Consider the following 24370-nt stretch of genomic DNA (forward strand, 5'->3'; position numbering starts at 1 on the left):
CAGAGTGAAAGATTTTCAAACAAAAATATATCACGGTGCAGGATCTGTCACAAACTAAATTTACCACACTTAAAAGCTGCTTATTATCTTGGTTATGGCACCTCAGAAGCGATCCCAGGGCACCCTCTCCAGGACAGACACACCTTGTGACCTGTGCAGAAAAAGGTGTCATCCTTGAGACTGAGAGCTGATTGGCGGATGCTCAGCCTCTTCTGGGTATATAAAGGACTGGTCTGGGGTCAACAAAGCATCTCCCAGAAGGAAGAAACATTGACCGCTGGCGACCTGAGCACTGCTCCAGAACCCGAGGATGGACAGCAGAGGATGGACTCTGGTCGCAGTGTGCCTGGTGAGCACCTGCTGGAGCTTACCTGTACAGGTGAGACCCCTTTAGCAATGGTAAAAAGAGCTGAGTGCAGGTACAGGTGAGAGCTGCAGTAACAGTGTTCAATATATATGATTCTGTGCAGTTGTAGACTCTCAGGTGTGCATCACTGTGAGTACACCTGTGCAGGTGAGAGCCACAGTAACAGTGCTATATATGGTTCTGTGTAAGTGCTGATGTAACAGTGGTTTTTTTTGTTGATAAATATTTATTTATTTATTTTCTAAATGGTAGAGCCAGTCTCTCAGATCAGGAGAAATTATACATTTACACCATGAGTGTTCACAATACAATGGTTTCATGAAGCAAAAAATAGGGGGGTGTAAAGATAGTAACCGACCTTAGGTTGGGGAAGGCATTGCACCCCACATCTTTACAGAAAGAGATTCAACTTTGCAAGTGTTACAATACATTCTACAATTATTTTGGTTGCCTAACAAATTAAAAGAAGAAGAACTAGAGGCACAATTTGTTAATTCATTTATCCCTTTGTATTTTTTTTGTTTTGTTTTTGCCTGTTTAGTCAGGTTCCTGTTTATTGTGCGCACTGTGTTTCGTCTTTAGCAGTGGTTGAGTTGGGGTTCCAGTTGCAGGGAGCAGTGCATGAATTATAGTTCGTCTATGAGATGTGGAGTGGGGTCTACAACATACCATAAGTTGCTATATCTGTTGTTTGGTTCTGAAGTGTGGCGTACTCCTGCACGTTCCCTCGACAATTCTGTTTCAACAACTGTTAGATAAGCTTGCCAATCAGGAGGGTTAGGTAATAATGTGTGACCTGGTATATTGTCACGTGATATCTCAAGCTCAGAAACCAGAGCTTTGCGTAAATCAGTAAGCCACACTCGAATGGATGGGGCCATGGGGGACTTCCAAGACATAGCTAGCCTACGTTTGGCTAATCCTTAGGAGAGGTCCAAGAATTTGCTTAAGGTTTGGCCTTTGGATGATCATTTGGTGATACCTGGGAGAAATGTTCTAGCATCTAAAGCTATCCCTTTACCCGCTGCCTCTGTAAGTGTACCCGCTATCATCTTCCAGTATCCTATGAATCCTGGACAGTCCCATACCATGTGCATGACGGTGGCTCCTTCACTGGAGCAACTGGGACACAGATCTGTGGATGTCAGATACATCTGTGCTAGTCTGTGGGGGGGGGTGACATACCTGTGATGTAGGTAATTAAATTGAGTGTACTTTAGATTTGCATTTGTTGAGATTATTTTTGGTACTCCCAGGTATTGTTCCCATTGTTTGTCCGTCAATGTTACTGAAAGTGCTGTGTCCGAGTAGATATGGAGCAAGGTTAACAGGATTGCAGTGCCTTGTCTTATAAAAATGTATAACATTGTGATGTCCCGGCGACCAGAGCCATGGGTGAGTAATGTTTGGAGCAATTTAGATGTCTCTGGTTCCTCATATTTTCTGTCCCACGTCTTATGTAGTTGTTGTGTGAGGGATGCTTATCATAGAAAGGAACCAGGAGGTACCCCATAATCATCTACCATTTCCTCAAATGTACTAAAAACTGTGTCAGTGAGTAGGTACCCCCATGTGGTTATACCTGGTCCTTCCCAGTCCACCCTCTCTGGTCGGCACGTCATTCTCATTTGACCAGGTAGTACCCAAAGAGGTACGTCTGGGGAAAATGGTGGTAAATTCTGTCTCTTCTGCACGTAGTGAGACCAACAATTGCAAGCTATGTTCATTAAAGTATTCTGTGTTTCTCTTTGTGGCATGAGGGTCTCTGAGCCCATCAACCAGTCTGATACTGTGTGTTTGTGTAATCCTGTTGCCCAGTGCCCTAGGTCTGTCAGATTGTAGCCCGCCAACCACCGCATTGGCCATTGCAACAGGGCTGCCACAAAATCTTGGCACCTGATCCTCCTTCAGTCAAGAGTGTGTAAAGCTTTGCGGGCCCTATTTTTGCCCCATTCCTGTAATGTCAACGTTGAGGAAATATCTCGAAAAACGTTTAGTGGCAGAATGAAGGTGAGAGCAGCAAACAAATATAACAATCTGGGCAGAGGTAGAATTGTGGATATTGCTATGCGCCCCAAGGGAGAGAGCGAAAGTTTCCTCCAGAACGTTAGAGAGGACCGAGTGTTAATAAGTACTCTGCCTATGTTGCCGTCCAGCAGATCCACTGGCTCATGATATATTTGAACTCCGAGGTATTTAAAAGTGTTACAGGACCAGGGGAGTGGAGTTTGAGGTAGCTGCCTTTGTTGCTCCAGATTTAGAGGTGTCATAGGAAATAGTATTGATTTGTCCAAGTTAACCCTTGGACCTGATATCTGCCCAAACCTTTACAGCAGCTGCATCGATGAATGCAGCTGCTGTAAAGCTGCAATGATGAAGCATGCCACCTAGGGGCAACCCTGATGGGTGAAGGGTCTCTAGAAAAAAAGTTATTTTTCTAGACAAGGGATTACAACACATTCTTGCTGTATCCTATCTAATTAGCTAAGGGCAGGTTTTCTACGATATTCTCGATTTTAGTCTAATTACGTAACTGTCAGGAGGATAAACCTAGCCTTTGCCTTTACCTCTACCTCCCTCTCTACTTTGGTAACATGGCTGTAGGCGAGACAGACAATCCTTTTTTGCTCTTGCCAGTTTCATGCCTCCTCTGGTGTCGTGCTGAAAGTAGTGGTGCCCTCGTATTGTATATGGAGTGCGGCAGGGAACTGCAAGGCATACTTCATGGGGTGCTCTCGTAAGGTTTTCTTTATTTCCAGAAAGGTGGAACTACGGCCCTGCACCTCTAATGTATAGTCTGGATAAATGTGTACCGTAGTGCTGTCTACTATCCACAGAACTCAAGCCCTTGTAGCTTGGAGTATGTGGTCACTGTCACAGTACTTAAATAGGCTGGCTACCACCAGGTGGGGTGGAGTCCCTGGACGAGGAGGGCCCCCGGGTACCCTGTGAGAAGAAGGTGGATTATTTACCTCATAGGATGGTTTGAAGAAACCGTTCTTCCTTGTTAGTTTCACGCTTTGGCCCTCTGATTTCTCTGGCAAGCCCACTATGCAAACATAATTTCATCACAATTTCCCTTCTTGGTGGTTGACCCAAGCACGCGTCTTGTAATCCTAGGAGGCATTTGTGGGTATTTAGGACTGTGGGTCTTAGAGTAGCTAAGGTGGATTCAGAGTTTTTGAATCTATCTTTCACTTTTTTATGATCTTCTCGTAGGTAGCTCAGGGAGTCTATTTTGGGTTGTAGTGTTGATTTAATATCCAGAGCTGCTCTGAGCAGTTCTTCAAATCGACGGGAGTGCTCTGCCAGCACCCCTGGCATTAATTTATTTGCTTAAGTAGCCTCCGCCAAGTTTTCGGTTTCTCCCTTGTACGTTATTGTTGGGTGCTGATTTTTTTTGTGGTCTCGTCTTGCCAATTTTGGCAGAACAAGGAGGTATGAATCACTGGGGAGCAGTCTAGGCATCCACTGTGATTGTAGTCTAGTTGTTGGGTGTTCTATGGACAGTCCCGTAGATGCAGTATGAGTCTTGTTGGGCAGCTGTTTACAGTGGGGTCCCTCAATCTGGTGGGGTTAATCGGATCAGTTCTGTGCAATCCTTGTATAGTGTAGTTTTGATATGCCATCAACACACAGTTGGGCACTTCGCCAGGCGTGTGTTATCTTATCTGGTAACACGTGGGCACAGGTAGAGAGCGCTAGCGTAACATATTTTAGAGGATGGGTGCGTGAAGGTCTCGGTGTTAGTAGTGTCCCTTCTTCACATGTACAATGTGGTAGGAGAAGTCAGGTTTCTTTTGCTCTCCTATACATTTACCAGGCTCCCTGTTTTCTGTGTAGTGAGGACTGCGCCCATGTCAGCACTCTTCGGGCGCGCCTTTGTTGCCGTCGTTAGGAGGGAAGACGCTGACAGGATAGTCCCTGGTAGTCTTGGCATCTCCGGATAGATGTTCCTGATGTTACAGTGTTATATATAGTTATGTGTAGGTGTAGACTCTCAGGAGTGCATCTCTGTAAGTACACCTGTACAGGTGAGAGCTGCAGTAACTTTGTTAAATATATGGTTCTGTATTGCTGCAGACTCTAAGGTGTGTACGCTTGTGCAGATGAGAGCCACAGTAACAGTGTTAGATATGGTTCTGTGTAGGTGTAGACTGTCAGGTGTGCATCACTGTAAGTACACCAGTGCAGGCTGAGCTGCAATAACAGTGCTATATAAGTTTCTGTGTTGGCGTAGACTCTCAAGTGTGCATCACTGTAAGTACACCTGAGCAGGTGAGAGCCGCAATAACAGTGTTATATATGGTTCTCTTCAGTTGTAGCCTCTCAAGTGAGCATCACTGTAAGTACACCTGTGCAGGTGAGAGCCACAGTAACAGTGTTATATATGGTTCTCTGCAGTTGTAGACTGTCAGGTGTGCATCACTGTAAGTACACCTGTGCAGGTGAGAGCCGCAGTAACAGTGTTATATATGGTTCTGTGTAGGTGTAGACTGTCAGGTGCACATCACTGTAGGCACGACTGTGCAGGGAAGAGCTGCAGTAACAGTGCTATATATGGTTCTGTGCAGTTGTAGACTCTCAGGTGTGCAGCACTGTTAGTGCACTTGTGCAGGTGAGAGCTGCAGTAACAGTGTTATATATGGTTCTCTGCAGTTGTAGACTCTCAGATGTGCATCACTGTAAGTACACCTGTGCAGGTGAGAGCCGCAGTAACAGTGTTATATATGGTTCTCTGCAGTTGTAGACTCTCAGGTGTGCATCACTGTAAGTGCACTTGTGCAGGTGAGAGCTGCAGTAACAGTGTTATATATGGTTCTCTGCAGTTGTAGACTCTCGGGTGTGCATAGCTGTAAGTACACCTGTGCAGGTGAGAGCCGCAGTAACAGTGTTATATATGGTTCTCTGCAGTTGTAGACTCTCAGGTGTGCATCGCTGTAAGTGCACCTGTGCAGGTGAGAGCCGCGGTAACAGTGTTATATATGGTTCTCTGCAGTTGTAGACTCTCGGGTGTGCATCACTGTAAGTGCACTTGTGCAGGTGAGAGCTGCAGTAACAGTGTTATATATGGTTCTCTGCAGTTGTAGACTCTCGGGTGTGCATAGCTGTAAGTGCACCTGTGCAGGTGAGAGCTGCAGTAACAGTGTTATATATGGTTCTCTGCAGTTGTAGACTCTCAGGTGTGCATCGCTGTAAGTGCACCTGTGCAGGTGAGAGCCGCGGTAACAGTGTTATATATGGTTCTCTGCAGTTGTAGACTCTCGGGTGTGCATCGCTGTAAGTACACCTGTGCAGGTGAGAGCCGCAGTAACAGTGTTATATATGGTTCTCTGCAGTTGTAGACTCTCAGATGTGCATCACTGTAAGTACACCTGTGCAGGTGAGAGCCGCAGTAACAGTGTTATATATGGTTCTCTGCAGTTGTAGACTCTCAGGTGTGCATCACTGTAAGTGCACTTGTGCAGGTGAGAGCTGCAGTAACAGTGTTATATATGGTTCTCTGCAGTTGTAGACTCTCAGGTGTGCATCACTGTAAGTGTACCTGTGCAGGTGAGAGCTGCAGTATTAGTGTTATTTATGGTTCTCTGCAGTTGTAGACTCTCAGGTGTGCATCACTGTAAGCACACCTGTGTAGGTGAAAGCTGCAGTAATAGTGTTAGATAGACCTATGTACACATAAAGCCTCTATGATGTACCTTACCTGACTATGGTGACACCTGCAGAGCCAAGAACCACAGTAACCATAATATGTAGGTCTCCAGTGCACCTGTACAGGCGAGTATATGAGTGACAATATCTCATAGCCCGGTGTAATGTAAATGTAACACCTTTCAGGTGTGCTCCACTGTCAGTACACCTGTACAGGAGAGTATCTGATTGACAATATTACACAGCCCTGCACGTAACTAATGCAGCTCAGTTGTGCTTCGCAGAGAGCACACCTCCGCAGTAGAGTATCTCAGTGACAGTATTACACAGCACTATGCACATGTAATGCTTCTCAGGTGTGCCTCAAAGAGAGCACACCTGTACAGGAGAGTATATGAGTGACAGTATCTCATAGCCCGGTGTAAATTTAACACCTTTCAGGTGTGCTCCACTGTAAGTCCACCTGTACAGGACAGAATCTGAGTGACTATATTACACAACCCTGTGCGCAACTAATGCTTCTAAGGTGTGCTTCACAGAGAGCGCACCTGTACAGGAGAGTATGTAAGTGATAGTATTACATAACTCTATGTACATGTAATGCTTCTCAGGTGTGCTTCACAGAGAGCACACCTGTTCAGGAGAGTATATGAGTGGCATTATTACACAGCCTTGTGTACATGTAATGCCTCTGAGGTGTGCTTCTCAGAGAGCACACCTGTACAGGAGAGTATATAAGTGATAGTATTACATAACTCTATGTACATGTAATGCTTCTCAGGTGTGCTTCACAGAGAGCACACCTGTTCAGGAGAGTATATGAGTGGCATTATTACACAGCCTTGTGTACATGTAATGCCTCTTAGGTGTGCTTCACAGAGAGCGCAACTGCACATGAGCGTAAATCAGCAATAGCATTACATATGCGAGGCCTTCACACCTCCTGCACCCCCAGTGCTGCTACACCATTGTTATCTGCACAATGTGTCTAGACCCCAAGAGTAATCTTAGAAGCACATCATAGGAACAGGAGAGTTTTCCATGTGCATTTGTGAGGTATCGGTCCAGCAGGCCAGGGGCACCATAAGGATCGAGCTGCGATAGAGGTCAGCTCACCTGGACAGGTGATAAGTGTCCATCAAATTTGAAGTGACTTTGAAAGTATGATTTCCACCGCGACTTAGTTTGCAAATCCTATAAGGAGTAGGACTTTGGGAGGGTGTTTGTAGTGAACCTCCCAGGACATCTTCCAGCACCAAGGTCCTCATCCTGGGCCTGCAACCCACCGAGATGTTGACGTCTCTGATTGGACCATGTAATTCCTGCATCAAACTGAGCTCATTGTAAGCAGTGGTCCTGTGTGGTAGGGTTTTTTGTGGTGTTTACATGGTGGATGGCTATTGAATAATGTGCTCAGCTTTCTGCATTTGGGATGCGGGTAAAGGCCTAAATCACATGTGTCAGAAGATGTAAAAATGTTTAGACTTTCAAACAGATTTTGGGAGTGTGCCTGCAGGATTTCTGCCACATTTTACTGTCAATCAATCTACCTTTCCAAAACTCCCCGCAGGTATGGGACTAGCACGCGAGTTGGAATTACTATTTGGGCACAGAGAAGAGTTTGCACCCACATCAGGATTAGTGCGGGCATCAGATGGTTCTACTTGAGGTACCTCAAGGTCCACTCCATAGACTCTTCTGTTACATTATAGTGAACTCTGTACATCTTCGGAGCCATCTGTGCTGCTGAAGGCCATTTGTTCTTGTGACACTTTCCCCGAAACGTTCCTTCAGCAGTTGTCAGTATCCAAATAGGTGCATGAACCACAGACTTCACCCTTGACACCTGTGCAACCCTGAGTGTGTGAAACAAGGGGCCAAACCAGGCCGGGAGCCACAGTGTTTTACCACAGTATGGGCGCTTGAATATCGACCCGCAGCAATACTGAGTGCAAGATATCAGCTGCACAGTATCAACAAGGGAAGTCAACAAGGGGGCATTGGAACAGTAAAGCTCCACTCCCCAAGATACTCTCACCTTGATGATACTGTGCAAGGGGATGTCCTGCAGCCCACCCTGCGGGTGGAGATGTGTTGTTTCGATGCTGTGACATACAGCCCAACCTATATTTTATGTAATCTTTTAAAACACAGCTTTAGTGTTCCCTAAGGTTCTAAAATCCTCATACTTACATCAGGTGATTCAAATGCAACTTTTCTCTTTTGCAGGATGTCTATGGACTGGAGAAAAATCGTAAGTACTTTTTAAATCGGGATATGTTTGAACTTGAGCATAGCTCCTGTACATAATGAAGCGCTATACTCCGGGCACGGTTGGCGGCTGCATCGTGCACTATCTAATGAATCCATTTAAATCTCTTTTTGTGGATTTACAAACGGATACAGAGTATGATGTGCGCCTTGTGCACGTACATAATGCTGCTATGAGTCACAAGGTGTGCGGATGAAAGGAGGAGCATTCACACCACTGTCCGCATGAGCAAAAGAGAAGTTGCCAAGATAGAAAAGTGAGAATGAGAGAAACGCCCACAGAGAAGCAAAACCCTGAGCACCATCGGCTGGTGACAGAAATGGAGCGGTTTATTGATCGACCCGCTCCATTGTGTATTTACAGCCGGTATTTGGGAAAGGATTTAGAAAGTCAGGCATTGTAAGAGCTTCCATAAGACACATGGGCCTGCACATCTTTCCTTGTTTGACACATATATCCTGGCACCTACAGGGCTCTGCGCATGTCACCCCCTCCCACACAATATCATGATTGAGAGCTGCCAGAAATGCACATTTTGTGCAAAGAAAACACAGATGCACATTTGATTCCAGTGAATATTTCATCTTTCATAATTGATTTCTGAATCGCCTCTTCCTGTGCACCAGCAGCTGATGTGAAGCTGGGAATGTGCCTTCTCTTTCAGAAACCCAGGATCCAGAGGAGCCCATGACACCAGGCATCTTCGAGATCATCACCAAAGAGAACAAAGGTAAGAGAAAACCTCCGGCTTCTGGGCGCTAGACTCTGTTACACAAGATTCAACTGTGACCCTGATCCGAGGCGCCTTTGAGATCAAGCTAGAACCAAGAATAGCGCAAACCTCAGGGTGTCTGGGCGCTAGACTCTGTTAAACAATAGTCAGCCGTGACCCTGTCTCAGACATTTTCGAGATCGTCACCAAACAGAACCAAAGTTAGAGAAAACTTCAGGCCTCTTGGCGCTACACTCCGTTATAAGATAGTCAACAGTGAGCCTGAGCCCAGGTGTCTTCACGATCATCACCAGAGACAACCAAGGTCCTGGGCGCGGCCCTCTCTGCAGGGTCACTCCAGATCTGTGCCTTCCTCTGCCGTCCTTTTCTGAACTCGTTTTTGTTGGCTTTTAGGACTCGTTCCCTGCTGACCAGTGGTAAAGTGCTTCTGCTTCTCCCTAACACACGGTACCATTGGCCTGCCCCTAACTGGCACGTTTAATTTACTTGTAAGTGCCTAGTATCTGGTGCTGGGTGTACCCAGGGCGTGTACATTAAACTCTACTTCGGGGCAGCAGCACTCCTTGTGGTACCCACTAAAGTAGAGCTTTAAACATGTCTCAGGCCTGACACTGCAGCCTGTAGTGCAGATTGAAGCAGCCATTTACACCTGGTCTCAATACAGAATCACTGGCTCGTATTTGACAAATGCAGAATATCTGGGGACAGATGCCACCCTTTTAAAAACATACAGAGGAGCGGAGTAACACACTGAAAAAGAAATGCATTCTGGGAAATAAAGTCCTCCCCAAACACATTTCAAATCCACATCATAGAAACATCTGGCAACAACATACAGATATGTATCATGTCATCACCACAGAACTACTATTACTAATCAAAGCACATGATTGGTCCACACTGGTATATATTCTGAAGGATTGTGTTAATACAAACATATCAATGAAAATCAAACTACCCTTTGTGTGCTACAAATTGTGTAAATCGATCCTGCTCGTTTGTCTGGTTCAATTAGTAAATATTCAAAGAATTCTATACATTGGTTCATACTTGTATGTAAGACAGATAATGACATGTACAATCCTAGTTTAGATGTAAAGACTTAATACAAATGTGTGAACGGAGAATGACACTAAATCTAGGGTGATGTCACTGCTGGTGTTTGCTGAAAGACGACATAAAGCGCTTAGAAGACATTTAGCCATTGCAGTTGTTAATCTGATTTTTCTGTCTCAATATGTTCTAATTTATTATGGCAAGCCAGTAACATGCTTTTAGTGGTGCCATAATTAACTCCTGATATGACATGATGACAACACTATAGGAATGTAAGACACAGGAAACCATTCCCAGTAAACATTAAAAGCTGCAATCACTCACTGTGGATCAAGCAAGGATTTATGGGGAGCAACAAATCACCCCTGAGGGTTTCAAGGATGCCTGTGTGCTCAGGCCTTGTTAGTCCCTGGGAACATTTATTTATTAGGTGATGATGTCATAGTTTGATGTTTTACCTGAAATCTTCCTCCACCGCAATGATTCTTGCATTTTATTATGTGTTTCTTGAAATCACACTTTAGGCCTAAAATCAGCTTCCTTCTCTTTTATGTGCTCCTGTTCCTTCCAGTTATAATGCAGACACTGACCACTGTCACTGTCTTTTACTATTGTAGGCAGCTCACAGCTGGTCCACGAGGGAGACATCGCCCTACAACCAGGCCGCAGTGCCAGGATATGTCCAAACAACAGCTGCCTCTGGGCTAAATCCAGTGACGGGACCGTCTCTGTGCCTTACACCCTTAGTCCCACTTACAGTGAGTTCACGTTTACACCAATGCTCGAGATTGTCCTTCATAGATACCTTTCCAGGTTGATTCAACTTATGTCATCCTGCCTCTTTTTTCCGTCAGGTGCCAAAGATGTGGATGCCATCAAAGATGCAATGAGTGAGTTTGCAACAGTTACCTGCATCCGCTTTGTGACCCGCGCGTTGGAACCTGATTACATCCAGATCGTGCCTGAGGATGGGTAAGAGCATAGGACACCCTAAGGACTGACCCCACATTCAGCATCACACCAGGTACGGCTCCATCAGAGACACTCATGACCTCCAGACCCTGCCTGTGGATAGATAAGAGCACATGGCACCCCAAGCACTGATCCTACATTCAGTATTACACCAGACACAGCTTCATCAGATAGACTCATTACCTCCAGATCCTGCCTGTGGATGGGTAAGAACAAGGGGCATCCTGAGGGCTGATCCTACATTAAGCATCACACCAGATAGGGCTCCATCAGAAAGACTAATTAATTCTAGGCACTTCCTGCAGATCGGTAAGAGCACAGGGAACCCTAAGGACTGATCCTACATTCAGCATTACACCGATAGGACTCCATCAGACAGACTCATTACCTTCAGATCCTGCCTGTGGATGCGTACGAGCACAGGGAACCCTAAGGACTGATCCTACATTCAGCATCACACGGGATAGGGATCCATAGGATAGACTCATTACCTCCAGACCCTGCCTGTGGATGATAAGAGCACAGGACACCTGTTAAGTTGTAGAGACCGCCATGCCATGTTTTATTTAAGTCCTTTATTGAAGTATCTAGTTGTACAGAGACCCCATCTGCAGACAGGGCTGTTGTCAGCATCCAACCGTTTCCTTTGCCTCTCACTGACAATCTAATCTCAAGAGCTGATGCCTTGGATACCAGCTTGCGTTTCACCATTTGGTTACATAACCCTGCATACTAAAGTTTCTGTAACCTGTGATACCACATCACCTCCCTCATTTACCCAAAAGAAAAGATATTGTAAAATAATTACAATTCACCCCCCTTAACTAAACCAAAAAAAATGCAAAGTGAAAAACACTAATAAGGATATAAATTCATAACTAGAATAAAATTAAACATAGTAACATAACCAAGTATAATTAAACACAGTCACGTAACCAAGCTGGTCTCTTCCTTACTTGTTGGGGTCGACTCTTGAGCTCCTCGAACAACTCCTTGCTTGAAGAAGCTAATTCTCTTCCTAGAACAGAGCTGCATTTGGCAACCTTATTAAGATTCCAGATTTTGTTATCATCAGTCTTACCTGCATTTCTAAACACTCCCTCCGCCTCTGCCTCAAGATAGCTCCCAACTCCTTGGAGCTGGCATACATCATTACTATGATGTCATCCTGGTATCAAAACTTCCTAATTCTGAGGCCTTCTCCAAACCAGATTTCATGTCCTTATACTCCCTCTCACAACCATCACTTCAAACATATGTTCTTTACTCTTCTTTACAGAGACCCGAGAAGAACTGCTCTTTCAGCGAATTTTGGCACAAACTTGTTATAGAATTCTGCCATACCCAAGAACTTCACAAGTTCTCCCTTGCGCTTAGGCAAGGACACATTCTTAATGGTGTTCACCAATCTTTTCTTTGGCCGAGTCCCTGATCCAGTGATTAGATGTCCTAACTACTCTATCTCAGGTACATTAAACTTACATATTTTCCATTTCAATGTCAACCCTGCCTCCTATAATCTTCTAAGCACCTCATAAACCTTCCATTGTGCTCCCCTATGTTTGACCATAATAGCAAAATATCATCTTGATAAACCTTCATCCCTGCCACACCCCTCAATACCTTTTCCATTGCCCTCGAAAGACAGAAGCTGCCGATATGAGTCCAAAGGTCAACTGCAAAAACGTAAAAGTACCATAGGGAGTGGCAAACGAGGTAAAATCGTGTGAAGGGTCAGTCAGCATAATTTGATGATACGCCGAACTAAGGTCTAAAGAAGAAAAATGTTTAGCCCTATTCAACAAACAGAGTTTCACTGATATTGGGGAGTGGAAAGTGGTTAACAATCACAGCCTTGTTAAGTTAGTTCAAATTAACCTAGCATCACCATTGGTCTTGCGTGCTTTAACCACAGGTGCAAGCCATTCAGAAGCTTCTAATTTCTTAATTATCCTGCCAGCAATCAATATGTCCAACTCCTCTTTCATTCTATCCTTGACTGCCAAAGGCATACTCCTAACTTTAGCCACTTATGGAAGTGCATTGGCTCTAAGCCTAATCTCATATACATAGCTCTTCAGACACCCCAGCTCTTCTCTGAAAACATTCGAAAACTCATTCAGCAAGTTATCATATCCATCCAAAACACTGCAAACTACTGGAATGTCTTTTACAAAAACAGAAGGATTCGCATTGGGGTCCAGATACACATAGCGATCACGTTGATGAATCCAACTTATTAAGGAGTCACCTTTCACAAACACATATATCTTCCCAGGTATTATATGATCTTTGAATTCTATAGACCCCCAAAAATTCCCAGCCAACTTTATTGGTTCCCCAGCATACCCACGGGTTTAATGTCTGGCTTTGAGAGCTTCACTTTGTTTTGCAGCCTATTCCATTAAACGTAAGTGGCATCAACGTGATTTTGGCTCCGGAGTCAAACAACATTTTGACCGCTTCTATTATATTATTAGGATATTTGTAGAGCGCGCAGCTACTTGGCCGAGTGTCCCGGCGCTGGGTGAGTGTGACAGGCTGATTAAATAAAAGAAACGTCGAGCTATTGCTGGAACAACCAAGTTCTAAGGGCTTCTCCATTGACTTGTACCACTTCAAAAGACTCTTCCAAACCGTCAGCCTTGTTTTGCAACACAACCACCTCTTCTACAAATTCAACTTCACAATTCACCTACCTTACTTTTTTGATAGTGGATTTACAACATTTAGTAACATGGCCTTTCCTTCTGCAATTCTTACAAGTTGCTTTCCATCCCGGGCACTTTTTACTATTAGCCATGTGGCCTAACTCACCACACCAATAGCATTTGCCTAAACATTTGTGACCTGTCTTGCCTCCTGTGTCACTTTTACCTTGAAATTATTTATTCTCATTGTCTTTCTCTGCCACCACCTTAACTGAAGCTGCTTCATTCTTGCTTGCATGCACTACAGTCTTTCTGCCACATGGCCTCTTTAGACTTTTTCAAAGAGAAACACAGTATAAACTGATCCCTTTATTGTTCCTCAAAGGAATTCCCAAAACTGCAAGTTGAAGCTAACCTGCGTAACTCTGTTATGTACTGCTCTGCGCTCTCGCTTTGGCGTTGCATCCTCTTCCCAAAATGATAGCATTCAAGCACTGTACTCAATTTAGGAAGGTAATGCAGGTCAAGCTTCTTCATGGAAATCTCATACTCATTTAAATCCGAAACCTTATCCCCCAAGTGAAAGTAAGGCTGTGCCCAGTTCCTCCCTCTCATCTTGTCAGGATGACTTATCAGGTCACACCTAAAATCCCATTGTGTGTTCAGACCTGGCTGGAATAAACAAAGCCCGGCTGTCGTCCACCCCAAACATGTGATCAAAGACAGGCTGCAGGCCCCAAATGTTTAAGGCAAGAACATTTCCACTTTCTAAAAGTGTCATTTTCAGGATTGTAAAATCCGACTTCACCATAAATTAGCATTTTAAATTAGGATTCCAGAGACACCAAACTTGACCCTGTCATATCTTCCCATTTGGAAATGATGTTTATAGAATGGATGCAATAAGGTAATCCCAATGTTATCCTATGGGAGATATAGGCCTTGCAGTAGTGAAAAACAAATGTAAGAATGTTTCACTACCAGGACACGTAAAACCTAAAAGCACATGTCCTGCTTTAAAAAAACATTGCACCCTGCCCTCTGGGCTGTCCAGGGCCTATCCGAGTGGTGACTTATAGGTATTAAAAGGAAGATGTGGGCCTGGTAAGAGGTTTAACTTGCCTGGTCGCTATGGCATTTTATACCTGCACACACAGGCTCTGCAATGGCAGGCATCATACATGTTTATAGGGCTACTTAAGTGGGTGGCGCAATCATTCCTGCAGGCCCACTAGTAGCATTTCATTTACAGGCCATGAGCACATTTAGTGAACATTACTGGAGATTTATAAGTAAATTAAGTAAGCCAACTGTCGATAGGCCAATGTTACCACAACTTAGGTAAATACCACAAACACGTTAGCACTGGTTAGCAGTGGTAAAGTGCGCAGAATGCTTTGGGCAGCAAAAACTAAGTCAGTAAAAACAAGAGGTTGGAAGGCAAACAGTGTCTAACACTAAGTTACTCCTGTTGTACTTGTGACTGCTTAAGAGCAGCAAGTATGAGTAGCTGAAGCTTGCTCCAGGAGGTTGTTGAGGGTTTGAATCTCCCAGTACGATAAACGTTATTGCACATGATTAACTAAAAGTCGAGTAAAGGCTATTTGTTATTTTGATTGTGCATTGTATTTACACAAAGGAAAGCGAGTGAGTTAACATAGAGAACACCTAAAAAACAGAAGATGGCCAAAATACAACCTCAAGCAGTATCCAAGCATGCTTCTAGTACATCAGTGTAGTTGTAGCCCACTCATAGTGTTATCCTACAGGGGGATGTTATGTTGTTCTCTGCTACAACTAGGAACTCTTTTATTATGGTGGTGTCTATAATTCGCCGGTTCATTGGAAGAAAATGCTACAACATATGAACATGGCTGTGATATGTCTGGTGTTTGACTGGACAGGTTTCTCTAGGCAATGTCCATCACAACACGGGGCAGGAGTGGGTCATGTGTCCTTTTGCTGGACAGAAATGTTGAGACTAATAGGAAAGAACCACATACAGATCCATGAGGTCTCCATGCCAAGATTCCAGAGGCAGAAATAAGTCTACAAAGGATAAAGACATCCTAAAGGGACCCATCATTTTAGGACACCACATGCAATGTATGTGCTTGTTTAGCAGCACAACACACATGTAACATGCAACACACAACTGGAAACGGACTGAGTTGGAGAACAGATCCTAGTTATGGGGGACTGAACAGATTTACCCATCGACAGCTGGTAGATCTGCCCACCCAGGCAGAAAATACTCCCAGATATGGAGTCCACTGGGACAAACACTGTCACAGGAAAGGCCAGAAATTAATCAAATTGGTGAGGATGACACAGCTTTCCTTTGCATGCAAGGCTTTTTATCACAACCTAGACTGCACATTGTCACTGTCCTAGAATCCCTTCTCCCTTGCATATTACGACAGTCGGAGAGGAGACACACAGGTCAATGCCTTGTATGGGGTAAGATTGTAATATTCTTTCTATGAAGGTGCTACTGCAGTGATTTATGGGTCTCCCTTGTCCATCTTTTCCCCTAGGTGCTGGTCGTACATCGGGAAGATAGGGGGACTTCAGCAGGTATCTCTCTCCGGGGAATGTATTTGGAAAGGAGTCATCCAGCATGAGCTGAACCATGCCTTGGGCTTCTACCATGAGCATGCCCGCAGTGACCGCGACAACTATTTGACCATCATGACACAGAACATCTCGCCTGGTCAGTGACACCCCTTGGGCTCCACTTACCACTGGGAAAAAAAACTGAGTATGGCTCAGATTCCTGATGGGCTCACCTTGGCAATGATTTGGATCCCGGATTTGTTCAGCTTAGGTTTTATCATAGATAGCCACCAACACACCATTTCTACCAATCTGACCCTTGGTTACAGCGATCAATATTTGTTACTGTCACAGGCAGGTGTCCTTTTCACAAAAGTTACCACTGCTGACGGCATTAACTGGAGCAATTCTTCATTTGAATCCATTTGTTGTTTGCCTACATAAAAACTCCTGGCACTGGATATATTGTGACCCATATTTAACATGCCTATGTCCTGATGTCGATATTGAGGATCAGTGACTGCCAACTATAGAATACAATTATTCAATGCAGCAGAGATGCAAAGTGGGAAAAGGAAGGAGAAATGAAAAATTTCACTTCATGCACTTCTCTTGAGGAAGCGCAGGATTTTGGCCCAAATTCCGGTTTACTATTTTTTGTAGATAGGAATTTATGTCTACACCTGTGGGTGTTTGCATAGGAATGCCCATGCACAACCCATCGAATTCCCCCTTGATGCAAAGCAGTAGTTGCTGCTATTGGACTTGGGTAGTGGGGTGCAGGCAAGGGCAGGGAGGTGAGGGCACGAAAACCCCTTTTTTTAAAAACGCCTGCCTGTGATGGCCAGCCAGCTGGCGTCCGCCTCTCCTATGTCCTCTACCTCCTGCACTGTCCTGCAGCAGGATACAGGAAGCACCCAGCTCCAAGTCTCCTGATAGCCAATCACAACACTGCAATGCAGCATTGTGATTGGTCTGAGTGCAGTGTATCGGTGCTTACCCGGGGGTGGAGGGGGGGCATGTTCTCCATGCAGGCTGTAATACAGCCTGCATGGAAAATATGGGAAGAGTGCATGACCATTTTGGGTGGCCTGAGAGGGCCAACCAAACAGTCATTGTGCACTTAGGAGTGGGGAAATCACTCCTCCCCTGCTCCTCTGTCCACAGAGCAGACCCAACCCACCCAGAAAGCTGCTGCAGCAGAAGGAAACTTAAAAAGATATATAACATGAGTTATTATCGTTTTATGTTTCCTACTGCGAAGCAGTGGGGCGACGCTCCTCCGCCTTAACGGAGGAGCCACCACTGATACAAAGTATTGCAAAGCAGCGCATAGAGCAACTGTGCATTACTTTAAGCAACTTTGATTTACAAGCCAATTGCATTGGATTGTAAATCCCTCCTGAATACTTTGCACTGAGCTGGCATTAGATGATTTTCCCTTCAAAAGACAACAGTGAGTTATATTTAAAATTGGCCGAAACTCCAATGCATCGCTCCCGGATTTATTTAGTGTGAACCTCACTAGGGGGCAAGATGGGGCTCTTCATCAGATAGGATTTAAATTTGGAATTACACAATTTAATTTCACATGCTGGTGCGATTGAGTGATTTACCTCAAATCACATCCTTTTAGATCTTGTGTCAAAATTGAGATTTGAAATTTCCTTTCCACATTTGACAGCCTAGCCAGTAGACTTTATTTAACCCCAGATATGGCAGAAGCAGACTTGCCCCCTAGTGAGCTAGGATCTTCTCTTTTTTGGAATGTTCCCTGTCAGGCATAGTCGTCACTAACTCATCTTTATTGTCTGCTCATCTTAACAGAAGACCTCAGCAACTTTAACAAAGAGAACACCAACAACCTTGGCCTGCCATACGACTTCTCCTCAGTGATGCATTATGGGAGGTAAGTCTCCGATGCTCAGATAAGAAGAGATTTCCTGTTTAAAACTCTCATTGAAGGCTTTAGCATATAGACAGTGACCCTAATTAAGATTTTGTCAGACAGTACTCTGTTGCAAACATTACAAGATTACTGTGTTCGCCAAGCCCTAGACGAACCACTTTATTTTGAGATGGGCGGACCCTAAGTATTTTGTCAATGTAGCCCCCGTTGGCTCTACTGATGGAATACTTCCTCTGATAGTGTATGGAGTAGCGTCCATCTGAGGAATGACATTACAATGCCAGCCATATTTAGGGTGAACAGGATAATAGCTTATTTTATTTCCTGTCCATCACCACCAGGAAAAACCTAGCAGTGTGCAACTGGAAGAAAGTAATAACGATTCCCACAACCGGGATGAAAACCTTTAGTAATTGAAAGGAACTGCAGTGATGATGGTTCCTTTAATTGTGTAGAGATGACTGCTGAGCTGAGGCCATTTCTAAATTTGGCAGATGGAGTACCATTGGGATGGCATTCCTAGTGTCCTCCTCCACCCCCTTAATCCTTCATCCATCAAACCCTAAATCACACCTAATGATTCTGATCACATTTTGATGTGATCTCTTTAATCAGCACTAAGATTGCTGGAAATGGGAAGTAGAGGGTGATGTTTATTTCACCTTTGGTGGTGGAGTCGATACAGGGATCAGAGCTTGGTACACATTGGAATCTCTATATGTGAAGAAGAGCACCTGAATGGTGGCTTTGTTTGTTAGGGGGAAGAGTCATGAATGCCAGAATTTGGAAAAGTCATAGGTGATAAATGTGAGAAAGGCCTGTAGACTCGTGGCTGTGTCAGTGAACATGTTCCCACAGTGTGGAAGGTCCATGGACGAGGAAGAGTGGTGCCATCATGGCTGTGTCGGTGAAAATGATTGGTCAGGATTGACGTTCTCTATGTGAAAAGGGGTACTGAGTGAGGGCTTTGTTGGTGAACATGATTTGTTAGGACTGAGGCTCTGTATTTGCAGTGGCGGTATTAAATGATGGCTGTGTTGGTGAACATGAAAGGTTAGGACCAACGCTCTGTATGTGAATCGGGATACAGAATGATGGCTGTGTTGGTGAACATGATTGGTTAGGATTGACGCTCTGTGTGTGAAGCAGGGTAGAAAATGATGGCTGTGTTGATGAACATGATTGGTTAAGACTGATGCTCTGTATGTGAAGCGGGATACGTAATAATGGCTGTGTTGGTGAACATGAGTGGTTAGGATTGACGCTCTGTATGGGAACATGTTACCATAGAGTGGGAAGTCCATGGGTGCAGAAAGCAGGGAAATGCTGTCTGAGTGGGTAACATACTCAGTTTAGAGTAGAAGTGCCATTGTTGATGAATCGCATCTGTCGTAAGCAGAAATGTTGTGAGACTCAACAAGAGGACATTTTTAAATCAGTGCTTTTAAGGATCTGAGTTGCTGAGCGTGATTTAGGGTGCTAAGGTGAGCGTGCACTGCCACTAATGCCTTAGAGGCTCATGAAATGGAGAACTGTTAAGTTTTAGACTGAGCTAGGCAGGATCTACAGTGGCTAGTTCAGTAAAACCATTAGACACGCAATGCCTTAAGCAAACACCAAATATTTCACCCCCACCTGTTCCCGCTGTAGTCGAACCTGGGCTCGCTGTATAGTTTTTTGGGTGAATAATGAATTATAATAGCACATACATGGTGGCCTTTACCTGTGATGTTTTCGTTTACGCAGGTATGCTTTCAGTAACAAATCTGGACAGCCAAGCATGGTCCCCAAGCCAGATCCTGACGTACCCATCGGACAGAGAGATGGGCTTAGCAAACTGGATGTTTCCAAAATCAACGCCCTGTACCAGTGCAGTAAGGAGTGCATGCCGGCAGATAGAGTCTGGAATTTCATAGCAGTCGCAATATCCTTTGCTCCTAGGCTGTAACATTAGGTTTTTTAATGATTCCTGATCAATTTCCAACACTATAATCAATCATGGGACTTTGTTTTGTCTTTTTTTGTAGAGAACATCCTATGAAATTAATTATTGTGTTTAGATACTAGGGTCGTTAAATAAATGATATAAAATATCATATGCAAGTAAGTAAGCAGTAGATGATAGTCCAATGTATGGAATGTGGGCGATAAATCTAACAGTATCAGCCATGATAAAGATGTTTCACCATCTTCAGCTAAGGTAGGCAACTATAACTGTATTATTGCTCTGTGCCCCAATGGGATTCCAGCATTTATTCCCAGATTGGACCCCAGCATTTATCACATGACTTGATGCCAGCATGTATTTCCTGAAGGGATCCCAGTGGTTATGCCCTGATAAGATCCCAACATTTATCGCCTTATTGGATTTCAGCATTTATTCTCTGATTGAATCTGAGCACTATTCCCTTGATTGGATTCCAGAATTTATTGCATGATTGGATTCAAGCATTTATTCTCTGATTGGATCTGAGCATTATTCCCTTGATTGGTCTCCAGCATTGACCCCCTGATTGGATTCCAGCACTTATTTTCTGATTGGATCCTAGCATTCATCCCTAGTGCAATGTGAGGCTTCTATCCATAATGGTATCCCAGCATAAATTTACTTATGGATCCCAGTATTCCACTACCAGAATAGATTCGGTGCATCCTGCATCCTGGATCAGAGCATTCATGTGTAGACAGGATCCAACAATTTATTTCTGGCTACAATGTCAGTTTGGTCTCTGACAGGATCCTTACGAATCTCCTGATAAGATACTAGGACATATTTCGTAATAGGATCTCAGTACTGGTGCCTTAATTTGATTGATTTGACACACGATGGAATCCCATCTTTCATATACTCATAGCATCTTGGCTACATCCACCCATGAGACCACATCATTGACCATTTTTGAATCAGGGCATTCATCTACTGATTTTATCCAGGCATTAATACCCTTGTTGGACAGTTAACATTCTTTTCCCTTTCATGAAATCCTGGAATTCATCTCATGCAGTGATCCCAGTATCAATTTACTGATGGGATCCTACCATCTATCCACTAGTGGGATCCCATTTTTTACTTCTGATGAAATGCCATCATTTATCCTCTGACTAAATCCCACCATTCTTAACCTGATGAGATCTGAGCACTATGTCCTTCTTTATGGAAAAATTTTCCTCTAATGTTGGTGTTTCAGATGATTTCAATGTTAGAGTTTCCTTATGACCCTGTTTGTTCCCTTTATGGAGTTCAAATTAGGGTTTCATTGGCTTTATAGCCATATACACCATGTTTGTTCCTTTGATCTAAATGTATAACTCTCTACAGACCAGCACAGAGAAAGTGGAGTGATAAAAAGATTTTGTTCCTGGTGCAAAATAATTTGTTTTTGCAGAGTTTCTTTTTTTATCTATGTCTCCGAACCCCTATCCTCCCCCTACTGCTGTTTTATCTGCACCAGGCAAGTTTGTGTTGAATCTCATTGTGCCCTGGGTAGTTTTTGGTACCTACTTTTATTCTTTTGCATGCTTTCATATCATTGCGAAGACATGCAACAGCCACATAGATCATTGTTTAGATCAAGGGGCTTCTTCTTGGTGGAGATATAAGATGCCTGCTTAAATACTAATGAATATAACAGAGAAATTCTGGATAGGAGTCATTGAAGCTCTACGTGTCAGGGTCATTGTGCAGTTTCAAGACATTTAATTTTCATATTTGGTTTCAGATTTGTGCAGCACTCTTCTCACTGACCCAACCGGCACCCTGACGTCACCCAATAACCCTTCCTCATACCCTAACAACGTTAACTGTGTCTACCTGATCCGAGTGCCTTCATCTAGTGATAAGGTAATGAAGTCAGTCCCGCTTTCCTCCTGCAAGAGTCCACTGGGTTAGTACCTGCATGAATGACAGGTGGCAGAGGCAGCTGCTGAGGCAGGTCTTTATGGTTACAGTGGTCCATCAGCTGGGAGGAGAAGAATCTGCCCTTGGAATGTTATCTCCAATGACGTTAGTACTATAACCACAGAGCTTCAGAGAAGAAACAATCAGAAGAGATTCTTGAAACCTACAGTAGTGCTGCCACTGCAGAGTAGATGGAATAAAGTTTAAAGAGTGGGTCTACAAGTGGCAACTAAATTAGACTTTAATCTAGTTCAAATTGGGCTTCAAAAAAATGCCACATGTGAGCAGTAAACAAAGGTGAGAGGGAATCCCAGAGGTGTTCCCCAAAGGATATGGACATGTAAGGGTTAATCTATTAATGAACAGTATAGCAGGACAGAATACTGGGGTGCACAGCGACAGGTATTATCCCCTGAGGGCATGGGACAAGAAAATCGAATTTTAAATATTGTGCTGCAAAAAAATCATAGCCAAAATATCAGCTACCAAAATATGGTTATGTTCAATATATGTATAGGTAAGTATAGACTTACTATACTTAATTTCACATTTATCTTGATAAGATATAGATATATGGCTTTAAGGTAGGGTGATGCGGAGAGTAGTAAATCTGTACTTAGCTCTACATAATCAGGATGTCGCGATAGCTAATATTCTGGCTACAATGTTGTTGTATGTGATATTTCTCTGCTCGATATTCTAACATACAACCCTTTCCAAGTGTGGAACTCCTTTGTGAGATTTACTCTGAAGGGCGGCAGCCTTCTTTTTTTAATTGGTCTGCTGTTGGGCATCACTCATTCAAAGGTAGGACACAGGTAATTGGCAATCCTGATGCAGTGCCCGAGAGGTATAGTGCCTTCACTATGAGCCCAGTGAGGAGCCAACTTTACCATGTGTATCGAAGCTTACACAAGCTTAGCTTCCCGGTAACTCCTTCAGGTATGTCGGTTTGGTGGAAAACTGCATCTTAGCCCAGGCAATCAAGAATCCAGTGACATATTTATGAGAGGTGTGCGCCATGCTTGCACCACGCAACATGACATATGCACAACGCAATCCTCTATGACAGATATATGAAGCCACGCTCAGCCACTTTGTGGGGCTCTGAGTGGCCTCATAAATCTGGAGTAAGGCAATGCAGCGCAAATTGCTGTCATGCCTCACTCTTCCCTGATACGCATTCCCTGGATGTTGCGGTCGGTGTTCCCATGCAACTCCCATTGATTTTGACATATTCCCAGATTTACAAGGACTTTTAAACCTAGGAATGCCCCAAAATGTAACCCCTTCCCAGGGAAGGCATAAGTAGGAGAAATATTTGTATTCCTCCACGGTTTTTCCTCATTCTACGTGTGCTGTATTCCATAGCACACATTAAAAGAGGAAAAAGCCTCTCAGGATTGTTTTTGTGCAGGAAGGCACCCCTGTCTGTGTTGACACTATGCTGCCAAAATGGTGCCATCACAGGGGAAGAGGACCGGAATGCGCCATATTGGATAAATACGGTGCATTGCTTCCCTCTCCCTGTGATGCAGGGCAGTGCAGCAACATGATTTGTTGAGCTGCCCAGTGCCACCAATTTCATAAACATGCCCCCTAGCTTGTAAATTCTTCACAAGACATACCTGAGCTTCAGCAGAGGTTTGGTTACAAGTAGAGGCACAACGAGAGAAGACAGGAGGTGCAGGGACAACATAACGGTGTCATGTCTCTTTGAACACACAACTGAAGTGGAGGGAAGGTGCTGAGGGAGGCTGTAAAGGGAAACAGTCACTAAATTTAAGAGTCGAGGTGAAGAGGTGCAGGTATTGTCCAAACGTGAATGCAAAATCACCGCCTGAGTCTAATCTGCTGATAACTTTCAAAAATTGAAAATAAGGTCTTTTTAAAAGAAATGATGGATAGAAAGTTTTAGACACATCGGAGGCCGAATGTCTAATTTACTGATCTTTGTTCTCAGATTCTTCTGCTGTTTGATGCCTTCGATCTCCAATCATCTCCAAGCTGCACCTCTGACTATCTCACAATTTATGATGGCAACAATAAGACAGCCCCAGTCTTACTCAGCAGAGCATGTGGGACCAGACAGCTCCAGCCATTCACCTCTTCCGGAAATCAGATGTTGCTGGAGTTTGTGACGGACAGCTCTATCACAGCCACTGGGTTCAATGCCTTCTACAGCAGAGGTACGGTCCTTGGTGTCAGGCTGCTCTCATACAGGGAGGAGGAATGTAGAGGTCTCTTACAGCAATGGTATGGTCCTTAGTGTCGGGACACTCTCCTTCAGCAGAGGGTAGTCGC

At 44.1% G+C, this 24370-nt stretch overlaps 1 protein-coding gene across 1 annotated transcript in view; it reads left to right on the forward strand.

The window, feature by feature from the left end:
- Positions 1 to 295: 295 nt before the first annotated feature.
- LOC146859678 (embryonic protein UVS.2-like) overlaps positions 296 to 24370 on the forward strand; it is a 31500-nt gene continuing 7425 nt past the window's right edge. The window contains exons 1-10 of the mRNA XM_085643432.1: positions 296 to 379; positions 8249 to 8273; positions 8956 to 9021; positions 10698 to 10838; positions 10935 to 11052; positions 16241 to 16416; positions 18087 to 18168; positions 19915 to 20042; positions 21888 to 22009; positions 24030 to 24255. Coding sequence (XP_085499558.1) covers positions 311 to 379; positions 8249 to 8273; positions 8956 to 9021; positions 10698 to 10838; positions 10935 to 11052; positions 16241 to 16416; positions 18087 to 18168; positions 19915 to 20042; positions 21888 to 22009; positions 24030 to 24255 — 1153 coding nt within the window. The 5' untranslated portion in view covers positions 296 to 310. The remainder of the gene's footprint in view (positions 380 to 8248; positions 8274 to 8955; positions 9022 to 10697; positions 10839 to 10934; positions 11053 to 16240; positions 16417 to 18086; positions 18169 to 19914; positions 20043 to 21887; positions 22010 to 24029; positions 24256 to 24370) is intronic.

Source organism: Triturus cristatus, chromosome 3_1 (assembly GCF_964204655.1).
Source record: "Triturus cristatus chromosome 3_1, aTriCri1.1, whole genome shotgun sequence".
Lineage (NCBI taxonomy): Eukaryota > Metazoa > Chordata > Amphibia > Caudata > Salamandridae > Triturus > Triturus cristatus.